The sequence below is a fragment of the Miniopterus natalensis genome, chromosome 22 (genome assembly GCF_054644295.1).
Source record: "Miniopterus natalensis isolate mMinNat1 chromosome 22, mMinNat1.hap1, whole genome shotgun sequence".
Classification (NCBI taxonomy): Eukaryota; Metazoa; Chordata; class Mammalia; order Chiroptera; family Miniopteridae; genus Miniopterus; species Miniopterus natalensis.
In genome coordinates this window covers 9,179,038-9,205,040 of record NC_142102.1, presented here as the reverse complement: position 1 = coordinate 9,205,040, position 26,003 = coordinate 9,179,038, and the positions used below count along the sequence as shown (strand labels likewise).

At 46.7% G+C, this 26,003-nt stretch overlaps 1 protein-coding gene across 3 annotated transcripts in view; it reads right to left on the bottom strand.

Moving 5' to 3' along the window:
- Positions 1–23,749, bottom strand: part of SV2B (synaptic vesicle glycoprotein 2B) — a 29,834-nt gene extending 6,085 nt beyond the window's left edge. The window contains exons 1-8 of one of the 3 annotated variants that reach the window (XM_016197752.2): positions 23,284–23,749; positions 18,148–18,328; positions 17,688–17,839; positions 12,354–12,487; positions 10,936–11,025; positions 9,281–9,391; positions 8,359–8,447; positions 5,846–6,010 (exon numbers count right to left, since the gene is read on the bottom strand). In XM_016197752.2, coding sequence (XP_016053238.2) covers positions 5,846–6,010; positions 8,359–8,447; positions 9,281–9,391; positions 10,936–11,025; positions 12,354–12,487; positions 17,688–17,839; positions 18,148–18,328; positions 23,284–23,734 — 1,373 coding nt within the window. In that variant the 5' untranslated portion in view covers positions 23,735–23,749. The remainder of the gene's footprint in view (positions 1–5,845; positions 6,011–8,358; positions 8,448–9,280; positions 9,392–10,935; positions 11,026–12,353; positions 12,488–17,687; positions 17,840–18,147; positions 18,329–23,283) is intronic. The other 2 variants (XM_087829189.1, XM_087829190.1) reach the window with 2 other exon arrangements.
- Positions 23,750–26,003: the final 2,254 nt, after the last annotated feature.

Here is a 26,003-nt window from a genome sequence, read left to right as displayed (position 1 = left end):
GGTGCGATGCGGGTTGGGAATGAAATAAACTTTAATTTTTCTTCTGTACCAAGTGTATATATTACTTTTCCACTTAAACATAAAACATTTAATAAGGGAGGGGGGAAGCACCTAGGTGATTATGAGGTACAGTCACATTTGGGAGCCACTGCACTATTTAAACTCCCACGTAAACTTAACAGGAAAGAACAATATTACATTAGAAAACATACAGGGACATGCATTAACAATACCCCCTGTTGGTTATATTTCCTAAGCTTAGTCAAACTTATAACCTAGAAACCTTTGGATTTGTTTTCATATGTGAAGAATGACAATCCATTCGTGTATGGATTGATGTGAGTGATGATTTGTTCATTTATTTACATAGTCAGTCTTACTGAACATAGTACTAGGTGCCAAGAGTAGAGAGGAAAGACATGGTCCCTGCCCTCAAGTCTAACTGGGGGGGGGAGCAAACACACAACTAAAATACAGCGGAATCATAGTGATAGAAGCAGCTCAGGGTGCTGAAGGTCACTGCTCCATTTCAGGGCCACCAGGTCATTCAGTCCATGACCACATCTGATGGCCAGTTCCCCTTGCCCTTCATGTCACATTGTCGTCTGCTCAGAACCCTGACCCAGAGCCACCTGCCAGTAGCTTCTGCAAAAAGACCTCCCACCCAATGAGAAGACCTGGGCAAGTGCTTCTCAAAGAGAGGTCCTCAGACCATTCGCCCCAGGCTAGTATGAAAGATGCCCTTTCCTACCTCAACCTCTTGAACAATAACCCCCAAAGTCTAATATCAGTTTATTACATTTTTTTAGTGAGTCATTGATCTACAAAGCCAAATTATTTTGGATCATTTTCCCAGGGTCCAATTTACTGCAAACATTCAAAAAGGGCCTTCCAAAAGCCCTCACTGAACTCCTCGGATTTCCATGGAAAAACTAGTTGTTGCAGGAAGACGCCTCTGATTTCAACACAATTGTAATTTGTGTGCTGGGTGTGTTTACTCAGGAAGCTGTTTCGAGAGATTGTCTCAGATGTTTGCCTTTCTTAATATATCCTTCTGTTTTTATACAGCGCTAGGCTGCCTCTGTGGCCTTCAGGGATATTTTAATGTTCTGGTAAAAGTGGGCAGGAAGCAGAGCCATAAATCATAACGCGCCAGATGCAGACAGACCTTAAAATGTATCTCTGAGTGAGTTCTAAAAAGCCAGAGTTACAAAGAAGGAGATGAAAGGAGAGAGGGCCGAGGCATATTTTATATGAGTCTCTACATAAATCATCTCTCCCAATCTCTAAATTATATACTGAACTGGTCCAAGGGTTTTCATGCAGGAGAGTTCAAAGGGTGAGAGGCAGGTTAGCAAAAGTATCATGTGGAACTTTTCCTGTAAGGAAACAAGCCATTGGCAGTCCGGAGTCGATGGCAGAATTATTATTATAAACGCTATATTTCTGTCACCCTCAGGCCCAATGCTTAGTCCACCGAGTGGCCTAAACTATGCCGAAAGTGACATCTGCTTAGTCACCATGTTTTCGATGTGATGGCATCCCCCTCAAGAAACTCAGTCTAATTTAAGACATAAACAAGAGAACTGAAGATTAGAATTTAGTTGATAATTAACAAGCCAGAGGTATGCTATAAAATCACTTCAAAAAGGGCACTTGTGACACAGCTGGGGAAAAACACGAGATGACTTATCCTAAAGGACAAAAATAAAAGAGAATTCCTTTAACTTTATAAAGGCTATCAGCCAAAAACGTAGAGTAAATATTATATACTTCAAGGTAAGACACCAAAAGTGCCCCACTCAAGTCAGAATACCTGTTAGCACTGCTTCTCCCCATGGCTGAACTTGTCATAAACAAGGCAATCCAACAAGAAGCAGAAAGAATGAAATTATAAGCATAAGAAAGGAAGAGAGAAAATTGACCAAGTGGAGAGAAATACAATGTTCAACGGCTGGAAGATTCTATGGTGTGAAGATGTCCCCAAGTGAATCCAGATATTCCATGTCATTCCAATCAAAATCCCAACCGGCTGTTTTTAATGGATTTTAAAACTTGATCCCGAAATTCATGTGGGGGCAAAACTAGCCAAGAAAAATGATAATAAATAGGTGGAGGGAACTAATACTCCTGGAAACGCAACGAAACAGCAAAGTTATGGCAGTTAAGTCAGTGTGGTTTTGGTAAAAGAAAAGACAAACAGACCCATGGAACCAGAGAGCAAAGAAACACAGTAATACATGGAAAGAAACTTGACACGTGATCAAAGTGCTATTACATGTCATTAGGACATCTCCCCGCTCTGGGATAAAAAGCTATCCTGTTTTTAATGATTTTTTTTTTTTAATGAACATTTTCTTTTGTTTTTCTATATGAGGACTGACTCAGAGCCACCTGATCATATAAGACGCACCGGGTGGCTGCGGGTGGTGCTTGGGGGACAGGCCAGCACTCATCTGTGTACTTTTGTTCTGTCTCGGGGTCCGACAGGAGGCTGACATTTAGGTTGCGACAGGATCTCCTTTATTGACAAAAATCTCTGGGTCAAGTCTGAAGCCCTTTTTACACAAAGGCATTTTCCCCCAAGTGCGACAGTCACTAAAGTGAATCATTTATATCTAAATTTTAAATCAGCAAAGTGCGGATAAATTAAAGAAGGAATCCTGGTAACAGAGAGAAAACTACAACCCAAGCTAAAGAATATCAACCTAAAGCTCCAGAGAGGCTGTGGTTTGCAAAGACGGGGTGTCTTCCAGCTTCACGCCAGCAGATGGCAGCAAACCTCAGGTCTGTTTACCCTTTAGACCAGGTTGAAAGATTCCTGATCTTCCCAGGGGGAAAACACCCTTTTTTTACTCAATAATTTGCTGGGAGGAAAATTATGGGCTCCAAGTAGTTGTAATTTTAGTATCCACTGGTTTAAAAGCATATATATGGCAATTTTTTTTATTTTTTTTTTTTTAAATATATCTTTATTGATTTCAGAGAGAGGAAAAGAGAGGGAGAGAGAGACAGAAACATCAATGATGAGAGGGTCATTGATCGAGCCCAGAACCCGGGCATGTGCCCTGACCGGGAATCGAACCCTGATCGCCTGGATCCTAGGTCGACGCTCAACCTCTGAGCCACGCCCGGCCGGGCATATATGGCAATTTAAAATTAACTCTTGGCCACTTTTGAAGGGATTTACATTTTAATAATCACAGAAACATCCACATGTCGTGGAAACAAAGAAATACTGTAAAACTTCTTTGAGACAAAATATTTGCATCGGCACCAGCAGGCGGTTCTTGGCCTCTCTGTGCATCTCCAGGCCCTTGGCAAAAATGCTATGGTCCCCTGGGCTCCTGGGCACACAAGATGAGGCCACTGCTCCCAGCGGCCCTGCTTCCTCCCCGCTCACGCCCGAGCTTGCTGAGAGCTTCGGGAGGCTGAGAAAGCTTACGAGGACTAGGCCTGAGGACTTCAGCCCTAGCTGGGTTGCTCAGTGGTTAGAGCGTCGGCCCTCGGACAGAAGGGTCTCGATTCCAGTCAAGGACATGTGCCTGGGCTGTAGGCTCAATCCCTGGGCTCTGGAGGCGATCCACCAATGCCCTCCCCCCGCCACTCTGAAAAGCAATGGAAAAAATATCATCAGGTGAAGGTTAAAAAAAGAAAAATTCAAAACCAGCCCGTTCTAGAGGAACCTTTAAATGCAGAAAACGCCGTGTGGAACAGGGCCTCTGTGGGGATGGAGACTTCCCCGAAAAGACATTTGTAGTTGTCAAGGGTATGGGATTGGAGTCCAAATGCCTGGGTTGCAAGAGGGACACTTCTATTCATATTAGCTGTGTGACTTGGGCAAGTTACTCAACCTCTCTAAGCCTGTAAAGTAGAAAGCACATTTCTTGCCTCCTAGAATTTTTGTGAAGATTAAATGAGGTCACCTATGTAAGGCACTCAGACAGCACCTGGCACACAGAAGTGCCCAATAATATTGGCTGCCGTCATTATTTATCACTGGCCTTATCATCTTTGTCATTGCTATCTTTATTATCACCAAAGTCACAACAGAATATCCCTGCACACTGGAAACTTCATAAATGGTCTCTTTTAGTCGATTCATCTCTGTGGGAAATGATGTCATATCATGGGTGACATCTAGCCATCCATAACGTCTCTTAGGTTTCCACACTTCTAAAATGTTCCAGTAAAGTCATGGCAACATTTTTTCCTTGGTGATGCCAACACAAGACCTCTCGACTTCTGCTGAAGAGTCCTCAGAGGGAGAAATCCTGGGAGAATACTGGAGAAATCCTGGGTCTACCCCCAGGTAGCTTTTGGGGTTGCCATCCCTGGAGTGGCCACCCTCAGATTATAGCAGCGTGGAATCTGTGTGTGTGCATGGCCCATGTGAATGTGTAGATGTTTGTGACTGAGCTTCTGTGTTTAAAAAGGTCACCTGGCCCGGCCGAGCGTGGCTCAGAGGTTAAGCGTCGACCTAGGATCCAGGCGATCAGGGTTCGATTCCCGGTCAGGGCACAGGCCCAGATTGTGGGCTGCAGCCGATCAATGACTCTCTCATCATTGATGTTTCTAGCTCTCTCTCTCCCCCTCCTTTCCTCTCTCTGAAATCAATAACAATATATAAAAATAAATAAATAAATAAATAAATAAATAAATAAATAAATAAATAAATAAATAAATAAAAATTAAAATAAAAAAGTCACCTGAATATCTGAACTCCATGTCCACTGCGAATGGGCCCTAACTTTCCTGCCAAAGGGCTCGTAGATGTAGGAATAATATTCCCCTTTCCTTTCATATTTCCTTTCTCATCCTAAATAACAGCAAAATGTTTGCTAAGGTCTGGCCTGTAAGAGCCACATGGACTAGACTAGAGAAGGCACCTCCTTGCACTTGACCCAGACACGCGCTCCCTTCCCACGGTGGCTGACGGTGACGGCAGGGCCCCTTCACTCAGACACATGGGCGGGGGAGGTGGGCCATGAACTGGAGGAGAGAAGTCGTGGTGTTCATTCTGAAGCTGGGGTGAGAGACATGGGCCGTTTCTGTCACTGACAGTGAACTATCTGGTCCATGGTATTTCTGCGGCCACCACGCAGCCTGACCTGCTGACCTGCTGGGTACAGTCCAAGAAGGGAAACGACAGAGGAAACAGGAGGCCCGGGGTAAACTTAGCCCTGTCCTGGCCCATGTGGGGGGCTTCAGAGAGCACCCTCAAAGAGACATTCTTAAAGCCCAGTGGGCTGGACTGCGCATTTCATTTGTCCCAGGAGTAGAAAGAAGTCCAAAGGACTGAGGAAAGCAGCCCCAGAAAAACAGAGACAAGCCTCTGGAGGAAGACTGGCCATGCTGACCAGTCCTTGAAGGTAATATTGGCTAGGAGGGTAACTTGAGATAGTGTCATGTTAGTCTTGATCTGAAAGAGTGTCCAGAATCAAAGAGAAAGGTCAAGAACCAGGCAGTGGGCTGGGGCAGGGACCCCAGCGGCGAGAGCTCTGGCGGGTGGCGCTAAAGGGTGACAGCTCCCCGCAGGGCTCTACCAGAAGGTGTGGGTCTCAGGAAAGACGGGCTGGTTGAAGCTCCTCAGTCAGATGCCTCCATCCCTGGATGAATCAGCTACAGCAGCAGATCAGGGCTGACCTGGAGCCAGCACCACACAGACACAGCCACCAGGGGCATGACTGGGCCTGTGGCAGCCACGACAAGTTGTGCTACCACAATAGACTCGGAGGTCATCCCTCCGCCACACTGAATTCCCACCTTTCCAACGGCTCTCTCCCAAGATCAGTCCCCAAGGACTGTCACCCTGATCCAGGGGACTCCACGGTCCCTCACTTACTTGTCATTCACAAGCTTCCCATGCCGGTGAATCTGGTTTTCCATGGTGAAGTTGATTGTGGCCCCGTACACGTGCTCGCCGAAAAAGACCTTCATTTTGGACCTGTATTCTTCATCTTGAAAATACCGGATCATGTCGGGGAACCAAACTGTCAGGCCGTAGTAACTGGAAGGGAGAAGACAGACTATTTGAACTGCTCTGTTCTTTCACGATCAGCCCGCATTCCTGGTCTGAGGCAGATAACACTCATTTTAAACGTATTAATATGGTTCATTAGTAGAAAATCTAATCATGTAACGCATCACAGTAACAGACATGAGGGAAACAATCGTGACCATCTCCCTACATGCGGAAAAGTCATTTGATGAGAAAACATTCATTCCTGATTAAAATGCCAATAGGTTGGAAATCGATGGACACTTCCTTAATGTGGAAAAAAATACATATCTCAGCTCAAAAGGCAGAGTCTTACTTAATGGGGGAAACACTAAAGACATTCCTGCTAACATCAGAAACAAGACCAGGATACCCTTATCACCACTACTATTGACACTACTTTGTAGGCCTTGGCCAACCCAGTTAGACAGAAAAAGAACATTAAAAATTTAAAAAGCAGGAGGTAGAACTACCTCTATCTGTAGATGATATAATTTTATACCTGGAAAATTCAAGATAATTAACACAAACACCCAGAAGTGGTCATTAGACATATAAAAAAAAGATGCTCAATCCCACTCATAATAAGAAAAATGCAGATTAAACTACATGGTGTTTACCATTCTCGCCGACCAGACTGTCAAAACCTCAAAGTTTGCCCAAACACCCCATTGGGGAGGCTGTGGGTTAACAGGTGTTCTCATGCATTGCTGGGAAATGGGAAAAATTGTACAATATCATACGGAGGACAGTTGGTCAATGACTAAAAAAATTACTGATGGCCCTGACCGGGGTGGCTTATTTGGTTGAACAACGTCTCGTGCACCAAAAGGTCACCAGTTCGATTCCCGGTCAGGGCACATGCGGGGGTTTCAGGCCCCATCCCCAGCAGGAGGCGTCCAGGAGGCAGCTGATCAATGTTTCTCTCCCTCTCATCCATTTTTCTCTCTCTCCCATCCTCTCACTCTGAAGTCAATAAAAAATGACTGATGGGTTGATCCCCTTGGACTCTAGAATCCCATCCTAGGAATCTATCCCAGTGATAAACTTGCACAATACAAAGTAGCCTCCAGACAGTTATTCATTGTACTTTGGTTTGCAATAGTAGAAGCCTGAAGCCTCCCCAAGACTCTAGCAATAAATTCCCGGTTGAATAAAGAGGAGTACTTTTCCGTGGAGGGCTGTGCACATGAGCTATGCCTCTGTAAGGACTGAGGAAAATCTCAATTTACTGGTCTGAGAGGTCTCCAGGAGGAATATATTGCTGAGTACCAAAAGCAGATATTCCTTTGAATAGGAAAATCAGGAAAAAAATAGGTATACATATTAGCTTAACTTTGCTAAAAGAAACACAGGAATGAGAAACAGGAAAGGGAAAGATCGATTGGGCACAGGAGGTGGAAGGAAAGAGGCAGAAGTCATTAGAGACAATTTAACTGAATCAAGGGAGCGTGTCTTTGGTCACGGGTGGTGGCGAGCAAAGCAACATCACAGGTGGAAGTTTAAAATCTCCCTGCAATAAAAATAATAATAATAATAATAATAATAATAATAATAATAATAATAAATCTCCCTGCAAGTTCCTAGTTGATGACTGTAATTTACTGAGCACTTATTCTGTGCCAGGAACTACCGCAAGCACTGTGACATACAATTAGACAGCCTCATATGCTGTATGCGGGCCCCAAACCTTGCCCAGAAAGAAGGGTCGTGTTATTTGGAGGTGAATGAAATGACTGGGGTGGGATCCTGCCGTCTGAGGGACGAGCCAGCTACCAGCCACCCTACTCTATTTAGTTTTCCTTATTGTAGAGCACAGCACTGCACAGCCTCCCTATGTTCCCTATTTAATATTCACAGTGACCCTGGCGGCCACCTCCTCAGCCCTCACTCCCTGGGAACAGACGTTTCACTTCGTATCAAACCCTCAGGAAGGCCAACGGCATCATCAGCTCAGAGGCAAATCCGGATTTGTCTGGAATCAGTGGGAAACCGCATCCCCTTGGCTGGTGAGCTGTGTCGCCCTGGGTGTGTGACACTCATCCCCTGACAAAAGTGTCCTGGCTGCTAAAAAACAGAGGCTCGCGGGGAGGGTCCTTGGGACAGGATGCCAAGGGCGGCAGGGGCGTCTTGAAAGCGTGTGACACCTGCCTGAGGTTGAAACCCCTCCTGGAACCCTTGTCACAAGAGTAAGGAATGTCCCCGCTGGGGCGCCCCTGGAGTGACCTGCCCGTTCCTTGCTGCCGGGAGCACCCAGGCCGACGCGGGCTCCTCGAGTTACAACCAACCGCCAGCCTCCGTCTGCAGACGGGACACGTGAAGCGCAGAGAATTTAGTGACACTAAGGACGGACGTACCTCAAGGCCATCGTGAACCAGACCACGGCCAGGATCAGCGTGTTCATCCTGCAGGGCCCGAGCACACAGTACTGCGCGTTATCCCAGACCTGTAACCACGCGACAGCGGCTGTCAAAGGAGGGACCCGGCGGCGCGACACAGCTCGTTTCTAAGGTTGTCCAGTGAACTGCCCAGGAAGCCGGGGAGAGGGTGAGCGACGGTGCCTCCCAGAAGCCGCAATCCTCTTCGAAGGGAAGCCTTTTCTCTCCTTACTGGCCGGCTTCAACCTCTAACAGTCCTGTCCTGTCTTCCCCGGGAGCACTACACTGTCCCATGCGTGTGACAAAAGCAGTGAGTGGGGATCTCAAGGCCCGGAGTAAGCCTGAGTGCCGAGTTCCGCTCCCTGCCTGCGGGGATGGGTTGCTATTCCACATATTTAATGACCTTGTACCAAGGTCATCCAGCCTCAGCAGGCTCCGGCCATCAGGTACCTCGGTGCTCAACAACTGACTTGCCCCTGTAAGGGCCACTTCTCTGCAGAAATGGCCTTGCCCTTCATGAAGACAGTCTCAGAAATCACCAGCAAACCTCAAGGGGTCATTTATTTCACTCCCTCCTTTATTCCTATGGATTACTGAAAGAAAGGATGCTAGAGGGAAGGACATCTACTCAGACGACGCATTTTATAGCTACATTCAAAATCTCTGCCTTGGGAAGGAAGAGCAATGAAAAAAAAACTAAGGTTTAGAGAGTTTGTGGCTCAAGGGCTCATAGCAAGTGAGAGGTGGTCATGGGCTCTGACCCAAATGTCCCCAAGCAGGGTGGCTTCTGCCCCATCACACTGGCCCGGGTTGATAGGGCTGTTCAAGACCTCTGTTCTCCACCCACTGAGGTTACAGATTGCCACAGACCCCCCCCATCCCCATGTGTCCCCAGTCATACCTGCTTGAAAGTGGTCTTGAATCTGACCAGACAGCGCTGGTACCAAGTTCCTGTTGAACTTTGGATCTCAAAGAATTCATCCATTTGCTTGGGAGTTTTGATGTGGGAAACCTGTAAAGAGCAATGGGCTAGAGAATCTTAACCCCACTCTGTATCAGGCTTGTCCATTTTTAGTTTATTTATCCAACTGCAGACAAAAATGAATCAGTCTTTTCCCTCAGTCATGCCTTTGGGAGGTTAGTGGGTCATAATTCACTGAATTCTCATTTATATCTGATTTTCCCACAGTAGGGTTGACTCTACCTTAAAATTCACAAATCTATCCTCAATGGGTATTAACATCACAGAAGTCTAGAACCCACTTAGGAAATTGTGTGTGTGTGTGTGTGTGTGTGTGTGTGTGTGTGTGTGTAGGGGAAATGGGGTTTGCTATGTAGGACATTTTAAAAACACAACAGAATAAGAGAAAGTATATCTTCCTTCTGTACAGCAAAGGCAATCTTCCACAAAATGAAAAGGCAACCTACTGAATGGGAAAAACATTTGTAAATCATATATCTGATAAGCAGTTAATATCCAAAATACATGAAGAACTCATATAACTCAATAGTAAAAAAAAAAAAAAAAACCCACAGACAAAAAAACAGAAGATCTAAATAAACATTTTTCCAAAGAAGACATACAGATGGCCAATAAGCACATAAAAAGATGCTCGACATCTCTAATCATCAGGGAAATGTAAATCGAAATCATAATGAGATGTCACCTCATACCTGTGGCTGCTATAAAAAAGCCAAGAAATAACAAGTGTTGGCGAGGGTGTGGAGAAGTGGGGGCCCTTGTGCAGGGCTGGTGGGAATGTAAATTGGTGCAGCCACTGTGGAAAACAGTATGGAGGTTTCTCGAACAATTAAAATTAGAACAACCATATGATCCAGCAATTCCATTTTGGGTATTTATCCAAATAAAACAAAAACACTGACTCAGAAAGATATATGCACCCCCATGTAGGTGGGAGTTAATCCAGGAAGGCTTCCTGGAGGAAACGGGCTTGAGGTTGGGTCTGAGAGGAAGTTATGCCAACAGGTGCACAGAGAGGCCTGCAGCGGGCACTCCTCAGGGTTGGCCACAGAGCTTGGTAGGGAGGAGCAGAGATCCTGGGAACGAACAGGACATCTTTGTGGAAATTACCACTTACTAGTTTTTGAACTCTATAAACTAACAAGAAACAAAATTCAGGCTAACAGCCAATGGTGGTAAGGGCGCAGAGAAATGGGTAACCTATTGCTTGTGGCCTTGTAGGCTGCTACAATCTTATTGAAATATAATTTGGCGACGTATCTCCAGAGCTATAAAAATACTCAAGCTCGTTTTATTTCTAGGCATCGGCTCTTAGAAAACAAACCCAGGATGTGAAGAAAGGGGTTCTCCAACCTTAGGGTTTTTTAACCCAGTTAAAAATCTCTGACCTTAGGCACTGACAGGATGTCCGTCAAAATGCAAAAGAATGAATTATGACACAGTGATACGAATGGCAGGGGTTTTCTTCATCTTTTGACAAATTTTCTGGGAATGTGCTTATATAATAAAATTATCTTCGGCAAACCAGGAAAGAGGAGAGGCCGCCTTTTGCTGGCAGAGGCGACCGCGCTCACCGTGAACACCTTCTCCGGGGTCCCCTTGGCTCTCATGTTGGTATCATGGACTTGCTTCAGAATCATCCAAGCTTCGTCATGTTTGCCCATCTGGTAAAACCAAGGAAAGACATGTGACAAGTCCTTGGCTGGTTAGCGCTGACACCTGAATCTGAGACAAGGGGATGTGGACTTGTTGCTCTGCAGGGCTTGTGAAACACGAGGACAGGTTTCTGTCACCAGCCCACAGTGGAGGGACAATAAGGCTGTGCCTTCGAGGTGTGAATGCTCAGAATTAACATCCTTATGAGCTACGAGTAACTGCTCAGGGTTGTAAGGTTGAAGGGACTGCTGGGGGGAAGTCATTTCCTCACTGGGCAGGACAGAGCAAAGACACAACATGTTAGGGGGTGAACCGTGTCTCCCCCAAAAGATATGCTGAAGTCCTAACCCCCAGGACCTCCCAGTGTGACCTCATTTGGAAAAAGGGCTGCTGCGGATGTAATCAGGAGGAGGTCACTCTGGAGCAGGGTGGGTCCCAAGCCCATGTGACTGTGTCCTTATGAGAAGATGCAGAGACACACAGGGAGGACCCGTGTGATGACAAAGGCAGGGACAGGCGTGATACAGCTGCGGACCAAGGAAAAGAGGCAAAGAAGGATTCCCCTGAGGGCTCCACAGGGAAGGTGGCCCTGCCGACACCTTGATTTTGGACTTTCAGCCTCCAGAACGGTGAGACAACAGGTGTCCCTTACTCTGAGCCACTCAGTCTGCGGTCCTTTGTTCCAGCAGCCCCAGGACACTGACACACAACAAAGGTAACATGTGAGATGTCCCTGGTTAAAAAAAAAAAAAAAAACGCTCCCTGCTGCATCTGTCTCCTGGTCAGTGGGGAATTCAACAAGGAGGCTCACTCCGAAGAAAGTTCTAGAAGGAGGCCCATAAGTGGGCTCCGGACTGGGGCTATAAGAGCCTGTGAGTCCCACTGTCCCTTTACCAGCCCAGCCACATCTGACCACTGTACGCACGGCAACCCAAGGTGGCAGGCGCCAAGGAGTCACCTCTCAGGACATCGGGAGTGGCTTTCTGGGGGGAAGGGGTCCTGCACGGCCAAGGGCCCTGAAGCAATAAGCTTTACCACAGATGTCACAAGCAGAAACTTCACGCAGCTTTGCAGAGCCACACAATCCAGGCCTCCGAAGAGAGTGGGTGCCAGGGGGCCCCCTGCACCTTGGCCCAGTGCTCAGTGAGCTCCTGAGCCCCTCTTGAATCCAGGGCAAGCAACCATCACGGGTGGGCAGCAATGGAGCCAGATTCAATGAGGGGCCAGGCCAGCCAACATGGGGAGTTTGCAAGAGAGGAAGAAGAGGGCCTACGGGGCTGAGGAAGCTCCTGTGGCTGTCCCGCTGCTCTGACCTGGGGCAGGGGCGCTGACTCACCTCCAGCAGAAACCTCGGGCTCTCTGGCATGAACCTCAGGGCCACCAAGGACACGGTGCAGGGCAGGGCGCAGACGACGACAAACACCCTCCAGCTGTGATAGTGGTAATGGGAGCCCATGCTGAAGCCCCAGCCTGCCGAGGAGAAAGCAGAGGGTTTTCTGACACCATCTCCGAGCGACCTTCAAGCCCTGGCTCTCGGGCTGCAGGGCACAAGAGCATCGCCCGGGAAGCCGGTGCAAATGCAGACTCCCTGCTGCACCACCGAAGTTTCTCATTCCCAAGTCTGCCCAGAAAAGCACAGGACCCACCTTTGTGGGCCCCCCTTTTTTCCCTCTTCCCCACCCCTCCTGCAGAGTGAGGGCCTCGTGTTCATACATGTGGACACACCACGCACGCCACCATGCTGACGATCGGCATCCTTGCCATGACCCCTTGAGTTCAGTGGAAATTCCTGGGTCCTGAGTCCCCACAGCAGGGTCTGAGGACGCAGAGACCCTGGCCTCAGAGACCCCTTTCTTCATGGGGAGGGGTGTGGGTGCAGGAAAGCCAGAACACGGCCTTATAGGACCCAAGGTTTCGACAGAGGATCCCTCTAACCCAGGTCAAAGGGCAGTGTCAGCTCCAAGCGATTCCAGGACACAAGGTTCAGGACCATATTTTGGAAAACACTGTCAGTCATAATATTAACGTTTTATAATTTTAAAGAAACTGAGCTTCTATTTTCAAATGAATTCTACCACCATTGAAATGGAGAGACAGCCAGCTCCTACTCGGCTTCTGTTATTCCAAGTATTTCCAAAATTTACTTTCAGAAATTGGTTTCAGGATCTATAAAACATTATCTCAAATATCCTCATGGGTGGCGGATTTCCCTCGGTGAAAGAGAATTGTCACACGGTGCCAAGAGCCTGGACCGTTGCAGTCACACAGATCAGAGCTCAGATTCTGGTTTTCTCACGTTGTGCTTGTGTTGGTGAGTTTGCACGGCTATAAAATGCAGGTGATGAGACCTGCACAGATTTGCCACGTGGGAACACTTCCAGCAACCAAGTCGCCTGCTCTGAGGGTAGCTCTGGCTTATTTAGAAATAGCTCCATGGCATTCAGTGCCAAAGATGTCGAGCAAAATAGGAGAACACCAGCAAAGACCAGCAAAAGAATAGTTGTTTTATAAGCCAAGGTTATAAAATAAAGAGACTGATTTTCTTACGCCACCCGAAGTATCTCTGAAGACAATCCCAACAGCATTTTTTTAAAAGACAAAGCTGTATAAGTGAACACATTGGCTTCTAAAGTTCAGAGGGCAATCATCGTGTGTCTGTAAAATCTCTATTCCACTGACTTAAAGAACTCCAGCTGCCAACTCCAGTGGCGGGCAGCTGATGTCTTGGATTCTCTATTAATCGCATTGTGCTTGGAGTTGTCCTTGCTGTGGGCTCGTAACCAAGATCTACTGTGTCTGCAGGTATTTCTTACTCTGTTGGCACAATTAAAGAGCCAGCCAGAGGGAATCCCATGTGGCAAAGTGGAGAACTGAAGCCGCTTCAGCACATCTGGCCACACAGCACGCATGTCACCCAACGTCCTCAGTCCCAATCAAATCTCTTGTACAGCCCGGCTTTGTCCCTTCCCCACCTCACTGGGGTTGGTTTGTTTGCTTTCATTTTCATTAAGAAGCCTCTCCTTTCTCCTGAGAGTAATACTAGAAAGAGGAAGATAAAGCCATAGTAATAGTTACACCTCAACTCATGGCCAAAAACCATTCTGGCATAATTAGAAGTAAAGCGGACCAAAGCCAGGGAAGCCAATCTCAGCTAGGTGACAAAGGAAGGGCAGAGCCAGGTATGTTTATAAAGTATTCTGCCTCAGAAAGATTTTTTTTTTTTATGATAATATGTTTAAATGATCCAAAATCCATTATCCCCCCTCATCCCTCTGTGGTTTTTATGGTGACTTCAGTAATCTGCACTCACTGCATTTATGAGGCACGTCTTCAGGGCCTTGCATTAAATAACATTAAAGAGTGAACCACTCCTCAATAGGTGGAACAGCTATTAATTTGGAGACAGGGATTGCTCAGTCCACTGAGCTTCAGCTTGCCCTACTTTTCGGCTTCGGGATTTCACAAACAGCTGGTGACGCTGGCTACAGTGGGAGTTACTCTTCCATAAGGCACATTTTTTCTGAGTCCCCAGGAAAACATTCTGAGTTTTATTAACGGTCTTTCTCAATGACTCCGTCACCCAAATTCCTGGTGCCAAGACCTCCCGTCACCTCCTTCCAGCCAAAGCCATGAAATGGGTTGCACAAGCCCAAGCCGTGCGTAAACACCAGTCTCCTTCCTGTAGTGAGGAGAGGAGTTTAGAGGATTAATGTCTCGGGCTGATTGTGAAATATCATCAGATGTCTGGTTCGCTGTAGACAAAACATCTGGTCCTGGTATAATGAGGCTTAAGATAAATAATCACCAAAAAAAAAAATAAAAAATAATAATAATAATAATCACTCCTATTTTGCTGTGATTCAAATCTATCGTATTTCTAGGATGGGTTTCCTCCAAGTTAATACCTGTTTCAATGGAGCCAGACCATCTAAGAGGCTTGTAATTTTTTAAAAACTTATTCTGTAAAGTGTATTGAGTGTCTTTTATATGCTCAGAACACGGTGGATGCTATCTCTATTCTCATGTGGCTAATAATTCAGTTAATAATATAAATTTTTACTTTAGTTCTTTGATACTACCAAGGATTGACCCCACTCAACAGAGTCTGTTTTCGCATTTCTCTCTTCCCCCATCACACCCCATTCCCCTACCTCCTATTGACCATTTATTCCCCTCTTTCTCTCATCTCTCTCCCCTCAACTCTTTGTTGAGAGGCCTGAATTTTTAAAACGGGATGTTAAAGTCGCGGACTTCATACAAGCATACAAATAAAAAACACCTTGTCCATTTGGGGTGAAATATTTAACCACCAGCAGAGGTCAATGAGCAGCCGTGCAGCCCATTCAGCCATGAGGAGCCCCCTCAGTCTTGGTCAACATGCTCCCCGACTAAGTGCTTTTACTTCTCTCTTAGAAACCAGACACCCAGACCTCGGTGCCCAAAGTGAAGTGAAAAAATGACGCAGCGTGCAGTGACCACTGTGGGTTGCTCCCCTAAAACGTCCCTCCAAGGCCTTCTCCACCCTGTTGCCCTTACCTGGTTTGGGGCACTGCCCCCACCCCCAGTGCCAGGACCGAGAAAGGAGGTGAATGGGAATTATTGGGGACCTGGTAGCCTCTGGGGCACAGTGATGGGCTGAGGTGGGCACATGGCCTGAGCTGATCCAATCGAAGGAACACAAAGGCCTTTGCTCGCTGGTCAGGTGCAGGGCGCGCCTCGGAGGTGGAACAGTCTGCAAACGGGGAGCCTAGGATTGCGCCTGCTTTTTAGGGGGAAGCTAGCAGGACACTGCCCTTTGTAGCCCAAGACTTGCTGAATGTTAGGCCTGGGCCAGGCCTCTACTGTCGGTTTCTCTCTGCTTCCTTGCCCTGCCCATTTTATAGGCGAAGAAACCAAGGCTGGACCAGATGGAGCAATGCGTCCCGAGTCATGCACAGCGCCACTACTTTGACTCAGCTTTTATGCAGATCTTATTTGTCTTCTCTCCTCCCCTCGCCCCTCAAAAAAGTTTTTTACTCACTTTAAATGTGGAAATCGTTTCTTAGGGTTCACACATTTGGACCAGTTAACAGGGGGAATGATACTAAAGCAGCAATTATGGGGGGAAAAAGCAATTCCTTGGACACACATGACCAACAGCACAGCACGTGGACAATTAAAGTGTGGGTTTGAGTGTAGAATGCAGACCCTGATTTTAGGAGAAATACAACCTTGTACCGAAAATTGTGCAGAACTGCTTTTGGCGACAGAATTATCTGGAAAACTCTTTCACTTTTTATTTCATTATTCCTGTTCCTGTTTATTTTCGGTTTCTGATACAAAATCCAGAGGGTTCCCAAGTACCACATACGGCAAAGATTACATGGCGCTCCCAAGCCCATTTCCTCTCCTTTCTGGGCGTGCAGCTAGATGGCTTTGCCGAGTGTCCTTTGCAGGAGGGTGTGATCATATTCAAGATTTGGGGCAAATGGGATGAGAGCAGAAGGATGTGCCCTACTTCCTAGCCTGTCCCTCAAAACCATTCACATACAACCAGAGACCTTCAAGTCACATGTTGAAGACGGTGGGGTCATATGTTAGGAGTCTGAGCCCCCAAATTATTGCTGGAGCAGAGCCACTTGCAGATCAGAGACATCAGCCAGACCTAACAGGAGGGAGCATTTCTCCTGTGTTAAACCACTGAGATTTCAGGATTTATAGGATTATTAGTGTAATGCCCCGAGCTTCACATTCACTAATAGAGGAGTCACTGGCTACACTAAGACTTCTTAAAAATATATACACAAGGCCTCCATCAGCTCAGAACACACACAGGACACATTTAAAACAAGGACACCAAGGAGGCGGGTGATTCGAGAAGTGTTGGTTAGCTCCAGGAGCGGTTGTCTGCTAACCCCACACCTCCGCAGGCCCCAAATCATAGCAAAGCCTACACCCTTAATCGGTGGCTTTCTCAAAATGATTTTGAAGAACACTGATGGTATCTGTCACCCAGGATACTCAAGAGGCATAAGCAAATTCAAACTGCTCCCTTCTCCCTACTTTACTCTTACCAGAACCAACAGCAGATGCTAACATTGCCAGGCCTCTGTCTAGAGAATCTACTTTTTACAATTGGCCGGATTAATAAAATTGTCCCGACTAAAACAGAGACCTTGTCTGCAAGGGCTGCTCCACTTCTGCAGGCTACAGGAGTGTGGCATGGGGGCCGGGGGTGGCGGGGGAAGCATCAGGGTTCAAGGTCATGTCAGGGGCATGACCTTGGCCAAAATCACCAACTTCTTTTGGCTTCTGTTATATCACCTATAAAATGGGGTTACCGAAGCCTAACTTTTTGGGGGGAGAACTGCTGGATGAGATAACAGGTAAAATTCTTTCAAATAAAAAGAAAGAAGAAAGGAAAGGAGAGAATGAGGGAGGGAGGGAGGAGGGGAGAGGGGAGGGAGGGAGGGGGAAGGGAGGGGGGAGGGAGGGGGGGAGGGCAGACCGCATTATTTCCTGAAATACATGTACTGAAATTAGCAATGTGTCTCCAGCGTTGGAAGTTCTTTAGAAAGATCAAGCTGACACAGGAACTATGCAGGGAATAAGGTGGAGGACAGGAAATGTGGTCTGGATGTAGCTGCCTTGGTAACAAGGGACCCTGGGCCACTTTAAGCCATGTGCTCACCGTAGTGCGGAATGATGCTCCAGGCCATGGCAGATGCATAGATGCCCCCGGTCATCCAGAAGATGCCCAACCAACTGAGGTGCTCCCCTCGCTTCTCCCGAGACAAGAATTCCGAGAAATAGGCAAAAACAATGGGCAGAGCCCCACCAATGCTGCAGAGGAAAGCAATGCCAGGAAAAATGAAGTCACACACTAAAAAACGGTCACAGCAGAAATCCAGTTGCCTCGACCCCACCCTTAGGCTCTGTGGGGAAACACCCAAGTGAATTTGAAAGACTGGCCAAGGTCAAGTGACACTGACCTGACAACCTAACCCCTTTCTAAGGTTAACTTCAATATGGAATCTTGGAAGTCAGACAAAAAAACATAGGATTTCTGGCAGTACCGCTGAGAGCTGGAGTGCCAGAATGGATGGACCATTGTTCTAGAAGGGTCCAGCTGGAGCTCTGAGGCCACATACCCTATGCCTGAGATGAGTCTGCAGAACAGAAAGGCTCCGTAACCCTGCACGAAGGAAGAGAGAGAGGCAACGGAGGCGTTGAGGGCCAGAGACATGCTGAGAACTCTCTTCCTCCCCAGCTTATCAGCCAGGCCCCCCAAGACGAAGGCCCCCGCCATCATTCCTAGGTAGACTATCATCCCTGTTGGGAAAGAGAGGGGAGAGGGGGGAGAGGGAAGACAAAACATTAGAGACCATGCAATGTGTTAGAAACCCCAGTGCCTGTTTTATGCATCCTAGAAATTCCGTGTCACTGACATAAAAGGGTGGAATGAAACAGACCTTCGTGGAAAATTCGAAGTTCTGTACACATTCAACTTCTTGGGAACGCTATCCAAAAATAAACATTCTCACATCTGTACACGTACTAACATAGATCAACCATAACCGGGTCTGACGTGCCTTTCTTTAAATGCTGATGTTTTAGATGCTTGAGGTCAAGGGGGCTTAATGAGTATGTGGCTTTTGAGACACAAGGCTTGACTTCCTTCCAGAAAGCTGGTTCTGATGACAAGCCTCTGAGCATCTCTGGAGGTTTTTCACACGGGATATACACTCCGAGCACCAGAGGCAAGCAGGTGATCAGATACAACATCAGACGTGAAACAGAAGACACTCTCCGCACATCTGAGCAGCTCCGGCAGCCTCCGGGGAGAGGAGGGGCTCACACTTTTCCTGTTCAGGGGACCCCATGGGGCATGACCCCATGACATCCCCAGGAGCATTTCTCTGTCTCCCTCTCCCCTCCTCCCTACCCTGCTCACATCTGAGACTGAAGCTTCCTCCTCAGGAAACTAAAACAATCCCTTGCAAAGTGAGAACCGGCTCATCTGGGCTTGTGCTGCAGGAGGTGTATAAATAAAGGAGGATTTTTATATCCACTGGCCTACAAAGGGCCATTCTAAAGGTGTGCTTTTTATTGATTTCAGAAAGAGGAAGGGAGAGGGAGAGAGAGAAAGAAACATCGCCCCCTACTGGGGATCGAGCCCACAACCCGGGCCTGTGCCCTGACTGGGAATCCAACTGTGACCTCCAGGTTCATGGGTCAATACTCAACCACTGAGCAACACGGGCCAGGCCAAAAGGCCGTTTTAGCTGTGCAGTGGTGAACCCCCCATTGGACCTGAGTGTTCTGTCTGACGTGGTTCCTGGCGGGGAGGGTGCGGGGAGTCCTTTGCGCCTCTGCAGCTCTGGTCTATACAGGGAAATGGGTCATTCCTGTATAGACCCCTTTCACGGCCTGACACGGAGAGATGGCAGGGTGGCCCCTCAGCATTCTGGACAGCCTCTCCTGGGCTGACAGTCTATGCCTCAGGGATGGTTACAGAGCCCTCAGGAACTGGCATCTGTCCTTCCAGCTATGGCTAAGACATGGGCTATGTCCCCCTCTCTCCTACAGAGAGGGCCTGCAACCGACTCCAGCACTGCTCTGCCACTTACATCTTATTGGGGTGATGCACTTTGCATAAAAAGGTTGTCTAAGGTGATACATGTAACGGTCACCCAGAAACATCTCCCATGGGCAGGACAGCAAGGTAAACGAGAACCGAAAGACTTGAAAGTGAGACGTCACTGGTTTCAAATCCTGGGTCTTGTACTAACTACTTTTGACAAGGTGCTTGGACCTCTCAGAGCCTAAATTTTCTCATCCATAAAATGGTGAAATAGCGCTTCCCTTCCAGATTGTTATAAGGATTAGAAATGTCATGTAAAATGTCTAGCACAAAATGAAATGGGCTGAGACGTGGCATCTTCTTGGCAAGCGCTAAAAGCAAAATTGCACAGATGTGGGCTCTCCAGATTGAGAGCACGCTCCCTTGGCTCCCAGCATTTGCCCTGGGAGCCAGCAGAAGCGTCGACCATGCCCTTGCTCTGTTAATGAGGCTGCCAGGCACCAGGGGGGCAGAGAGACCAAGAGGGCGTGAAATCATTACTGACATGGCCAATTTGGACGAACAGGGGCCCACGCTTTCAGTCAGAAGGCCACAAAACAAATTAACATCTTGGAAATGTTTAGACCAATTGGGGATGGTTTGCTTTGGATTGGGTTTGGGGGTTTGTTTTGTGCCCTTTTTAAAAATATGTATTCAAACTTAAAGGCACCTAGCAGAATTTGTAAAATAATAATAACCGAAAAAACTACTAAAATCCTGTTGGTGTTTAAAAACTCCAAGTGGCAGCCTTGCTTCTCAAGTCATTTCTTCTGTTTCTGCATGCTCAGTCTCTTTTGGTTTCCTAATGGTCACATTTGACACAGTTCTAACTATTTATTTTTATTGATTTTAGACAGAGAGGAAGGGAGAGGGAAAGAGAGAAACATTGATGAGAAAAACATCAACATCGATTGGCTGCCTCCTGCACACACACCCCAGTGGGGATCGAGCCTGCAACCCAGGCATGTGCCCTGACCAGGAATTGAACTGGGGACCTCTTGGTGCGTGGGTTGACACTCAACCACTGAGCCACACCACCCAAGCAGTTCTAATCATTTTAAAAGATCCTTATAGTTAAGCAGGAATGGGTAAAACTATTTCTTAAAAGCCCCCAAGGACAATTCTTCATGCAGATTTTTTAAATTTTCTATCTCAATTTTATTTATAGTGACTCTATATCAGGCGCCAGCAAACTACAAGCCTATAGGTTAAATCCTGCCTATTGCCTTTTCCTGTAAATAAAAGTTTTATTAGAACACAGCCATGCCCATTTGTTTACGTATTGTCTATAGCTGCCTTTGTGCTACAGGGGCACAGCTGATTAGTGGTGACAGAGACCATCTGGGCCCACAAAGCCTAAAATATTTACTAACTGGGCCTTTACAAAAAATGTTTGCCAACCCCTGCTGGAAAGCAAGTACTGAAGATCAGAAGAGCACAAGTATTTATAGCTCGAATCCCTAAAGTAAGTAAATAAGTCTCTGTGTTTGTTAATACCTGTTGGTCCTGCTACATGTAAGTTCCCTGAGAGGCAAGTACTAGTTATTTTCTCCCCAGGGGCTAGCACATGGGATACAAATAATAAATATTTGTTGAATGAATAAACTAAGTTGCTAGATAGATTTTTGAGTTCTTGAGGGCCATTAAATATGTTTCAGCCTTGAGTCTGAACCTGACTCATAATAAGTTCTCAGTAACTGTATGCTTGTTAAACAATTAATTGCATTGACTCTAAATTTAGAGAATGAATGTGTTTTGCAGGATATTTAATGACCAGGACAAATCCTTGTCTGTATTTATGATGAATCTCTTCTTTGCCACACTGTTAGTGTCCACCCTTTCTCTAACTTCACAAAATCCTCTCTGCTTCAAGCCCTGAGAGCTGGCGCTTGGCTCTGAGGGTGCTGGTCTCATCGCTGATTTGCAAAGCTGGTCCTCCACCCTGCAGAATCCATCTGTGCCTCACCACGTGGTTCCCAACATCCTGCAGGGGCTCCGTGGGTGTGCTCAGCCCAGCATCCATCCCCAAGACACACGGGCATTCTGCCCACTAACACTTATATACCGGGGAAACCGGGGGCAGAGCAGATTCCAGAAGAACACAGAGAAAAGCACTGAGTGGAAGAGATCTCTGGCCTGCCACTCACAAGACATATCTGTCACTTGGATATGGAAGACGGCTTAATCTGAAAAAGAGAGCACTCAGACTCTCAAGGAGGCCGCAAGATTTGGAAAAATAACTAAGAACTTGAGAGTCAGACAGACCTGAGTAGAAATCCAAGCTCCAACGCCCACTAGCTGTGTAAATGTGAGCCAATTCATTAATTTCTCTAAGATTAAAAAAAAAAGCTCTCTCTCTCTCTTTCTCTCTCTCTCTCTCTTTCTCCCACTTCCTTCCTTCCTCCCTCCCTCCCTTCCACTCTCTCTAAAAATCAGTGGGGAATAAAATATCCTCAGGGTGAGGATTTAAAAAAAGGACATATATAGGCTGAAAGTGAAAGGAACATAAAAAAGGTATTCCAATCAAATGGAAACCAAAAGAGATCAGGATTGGCTATACTTATATCAGACAAAGAAACTTTAAGTCAAAAATGGTCATGAGAGACAAAAACAAAACAAAACAAAAGGTTATTATATAATGAATGACAAAGGGGTCAAGTCATCAATTATATAACAATTATACAGGTTTAACAATTATAAAGTTTATGCACGTAAAATCAAAGCACCTAAATATGTAAAGCAAATATTCAAAGACCTGAAAGGAGAAATAAACAGCCATGCAAAAAAACAAAAAACATGCCTAGCTGGCGTGATTCAGGGGTTGAGCCAGGAGGCCAAGGTTCGATTCCCGGTCAGGGCACAGGCCTGGATTTGGGGCTCCATCCCCCGTAGGGGGTGCGCAGGAAGCAGCTGATCCATGACTCTCATCATTGATGTTTCTCTCTCTCTCCCTGTCCCTTCCTCTCTCTGAAATCATATATATATTTTTTAAAATATATCTTTATTGATTTCAGAGAGAGGACAGGAGAGGGAGAGAGAGAGACAGAAACATCAATGATGAGAGAGTCATTGGTCGAGCCCATAACCTGGGCCTGTGCCCTGACCTGGGAATCTAACCCTGATCGCCTGGATCCCAGGTCGACGCTTGACCGCTAAGGCACACAGGCCGGGCTGAAATCATATTTTTTTAAATTAGATAAATAAATAAATAAAAGCTAAAAACACCTTAATGGCAAATTGTGTATAAAACGATAATGCTGAGGGGGGGGAGGAAAAAATAAAAATAAATAAAAAATAAAATAATAAAATAAAATAATAAAATAAAATAAATAATAGAATAGAATAGAATAGAATAGAATAGAATAGAATAGAATAGAATAGAATAGAATAGAATAGAATAGAATAGAATAGAATAGAATAGAATAGAATAGAATAGAATAAAATGATAATACTGAGGGGGGGGAGGAAAAAATAAAAATAAATAAAAAATAAAATAAAATAAATAAAATAAAATAATAAAATAAAATAAAAAATAAATTAAATTAAATTAAATTATTAAATTAAATTAAATTAAAAAACGATAATGCTGAAAGGATACAGTGAGGGGCGCTATATAAATGCGTTACTGCCACGAAGAGGGTGACCTTTGGAAATTTCCACTTACCAAGCATCCCTTTCTTGGAGCTGGACAGGCACATGTCCTTCTCGGCACTGGGCAGAGCAAAACTCACCACAAACACCTCCACCCCATCGGCCATCAGGGCCAAGCCCAAGACGAAAAAGAGGGTCCACTGGAAGCGCCCGTGGCCACACTCGTCGATGATGGTCTCGTACTGGTGAGCCAGCTCCTCCTCGTCTTCCAGCCTCTGGGCCACCAGGTCTGCGCGGTCCCCAAGGTCACCCGCCCTGGGGGGCGCCGTCCTGGTCTTCTTGGCCCTGGCATCCTCCGGGGGGGGGATGCCCTGGTACTCGCCCTCGTATATCTCATCTTCCTCGTCGTGACCTTCCGTGACATCACTCTGCGCGTCTTCTTCGGGGTTGGAGTCGTCGCCGCGACAATAGCCATCGGCGTGGGCATAGGCCTCGTAGCTGTCCCGATATTTATAGTCATCCATTCCTCGGTTCCGCCACTGCCAGGTCGCCTCTCAGGCTAAATCGTGCGCACCGAGGTGGAGGCACAGGCTGTTTCAGTGACCATCACCCGTGCTATGGGCAGGGGTTTAAAATGCAGGGTGTGTCTGCGACTTCTGGGGTGAAAGCGACACCCGGGTTCCTGCCCCCGCGTCTCTCAGTCAGAACGGATTTGGGCAAGGCCACCTAAGCATCCTTGTGCGCTCGCTGTCTGTTGGAGGTCCTTGGAAAATTTCAGATTCTGGTCTGGCCTCCTTCGGGGACCCAGAGATGTCGTGAGGGGAGATGGTGATTAGCAAGGGGGCCGGCTGGGGTCCTCGACAAGACACCGCAGGACGTGGCAGGTGGCCGGCTGGCCTGATGTGTCCCGTTACTGAAGGTTATGCCCTGGGAGCACAGAGAGGGAGAGAGAAGAGAATTTTACATGCTGCTGAGATCCCGACAAATGCTCTCAGAATTCAAGATCTATAGGCCCGGCCTGTGTGGCTCAGCGGTCGGGCGTCGGCCTAGGATCCAGGCGATCGGGGTTCGATTCCCGGTCACACACATGCCCAGGTTATGGGCTGCAGCCGATCAATGACTCTCATCATTGATGTTTCTATCTCTCTCTCTCCCCCTCCTTTCCTCTCTCTGAAATCAATAAATAAATAAATAAATAAAAAGATATATATTTACTAACGCCAGGGTTTCGTGTGCAAGGGGTGGGAAACCTTGATGAGACACTCGGATGTGTAGTGAATGAATGAAGATTGAATCAGTGAGAGAAAGAAATAAGCGGAGAAAGAACAGGGTCAGAGGGGCCCTTTGAAGTGAGGATTCACCCATGAAAGGGGTCAAATCTTAACACAAGAATGAAACAAAAAGAGAGCAAGGGATTTTCAATATAAGACAATTTTGAGTTACGGATTTTCTGTTAAACTTTATCAAGCCTTTGACAACAATACAGGTTTACAATACAGCTCGGCTTCGGTTATAAAAACGGCAGCTCTTCTAACTTTGTTATGAAGGGGCTGGACAATTTTACATCTAGAGATGTATGGCAGGGAAATATCTAGGACCATGTTGCCCGGGGCCCCACTTATTTTTATTTATTTATTTTTAATATATTTTTACTGATTTCAGAGAGGGGAAGGGCGAGGCAGAGAGTCATTGATCGGCTGCCTCCTGCTGGCCCCCTGCTGGGGATCAAGCCCGAAACCGGGGCACAGACCTGACTGGGAATCGAACCAGCGACCTCCTGGATCCTAGGTCGATGCTCAACCGCTGAGCCACCCTGGCCGGGCCCAGCTTACTTTTAAAACTCAGTCTTGAGGTGTGAGGGCCACTCTGACCTAAAGCTTGGCTTAAATAGGCAGACACCCTTACTGAAGACCCAGAGCCAAAGAGCCTCGGTCTGAAACTTGATTCTGGGTCTGACATATAATGGCTGTGTCCTTCTGATCCTCACTTGTTTCATCTCTAAAATAGAGATAACAATAGTACTTAACTGCTAAAGTTGCGCATAAAGTGCTCAGAACAGTGCCAGGCCTGCATAAATCAATGCTGTTTAAACCTTAACATTATTGTTGCTCTTTATTTTTCTAGTTCCAGTTCTGGAAATCAGAGCCCAGTATTGTCAGAGCCGAGCCCCTTCCCTAAATCCCAGAGCTGATCACTGGGTCCCCCTGTGGACTCCTATGCCCAATGGACAGGCCCTAATTACCTTCCCTAGAACCACAGCTCTCGCAAGGTTTGCAGCCACCAGTTAATAATGTCAACTGTGCTGGGTGTGTCACATCTCTTGTCCCGAATTCTCACAACACTCAAAAGAGGAAGAAAAAGGCACCTGCACCCTCATCTTACAGATAAAGAAACTGTGGTTCAGATGGAGTTAGGTCAAGGTCATATAGCTAGGTCTGGTGATCCCCAAGTCAGTTTTTTCTCCAAGGGACTGTCACTTTAGATTACCTGGGCGGCTTTAGAAATAGAGTCCCAGAGCATGCAGAAGGGCTGGTTCAAGCTCAGAAATAGGAGTTTTCACACAGTTCCCCAAGTGGCTGTGAGGCCCAGCTGCTCACTGAACAGTCCCTCAGGGGTGGAAGCCAGGTCCCTCCGACCTCCCTTACCCCCTCCCAACTCACCCCTGCTGCCAGACCCTCAGACACAGATGGATGCTCAGATCTCTTCTCTGGGGCTGCCAGAAACCCACTACCCAGCAGAACCCGCCTGTCGAAACGTATATGTGCCATCAACCCTCACAGGTCTCCCTGTCAC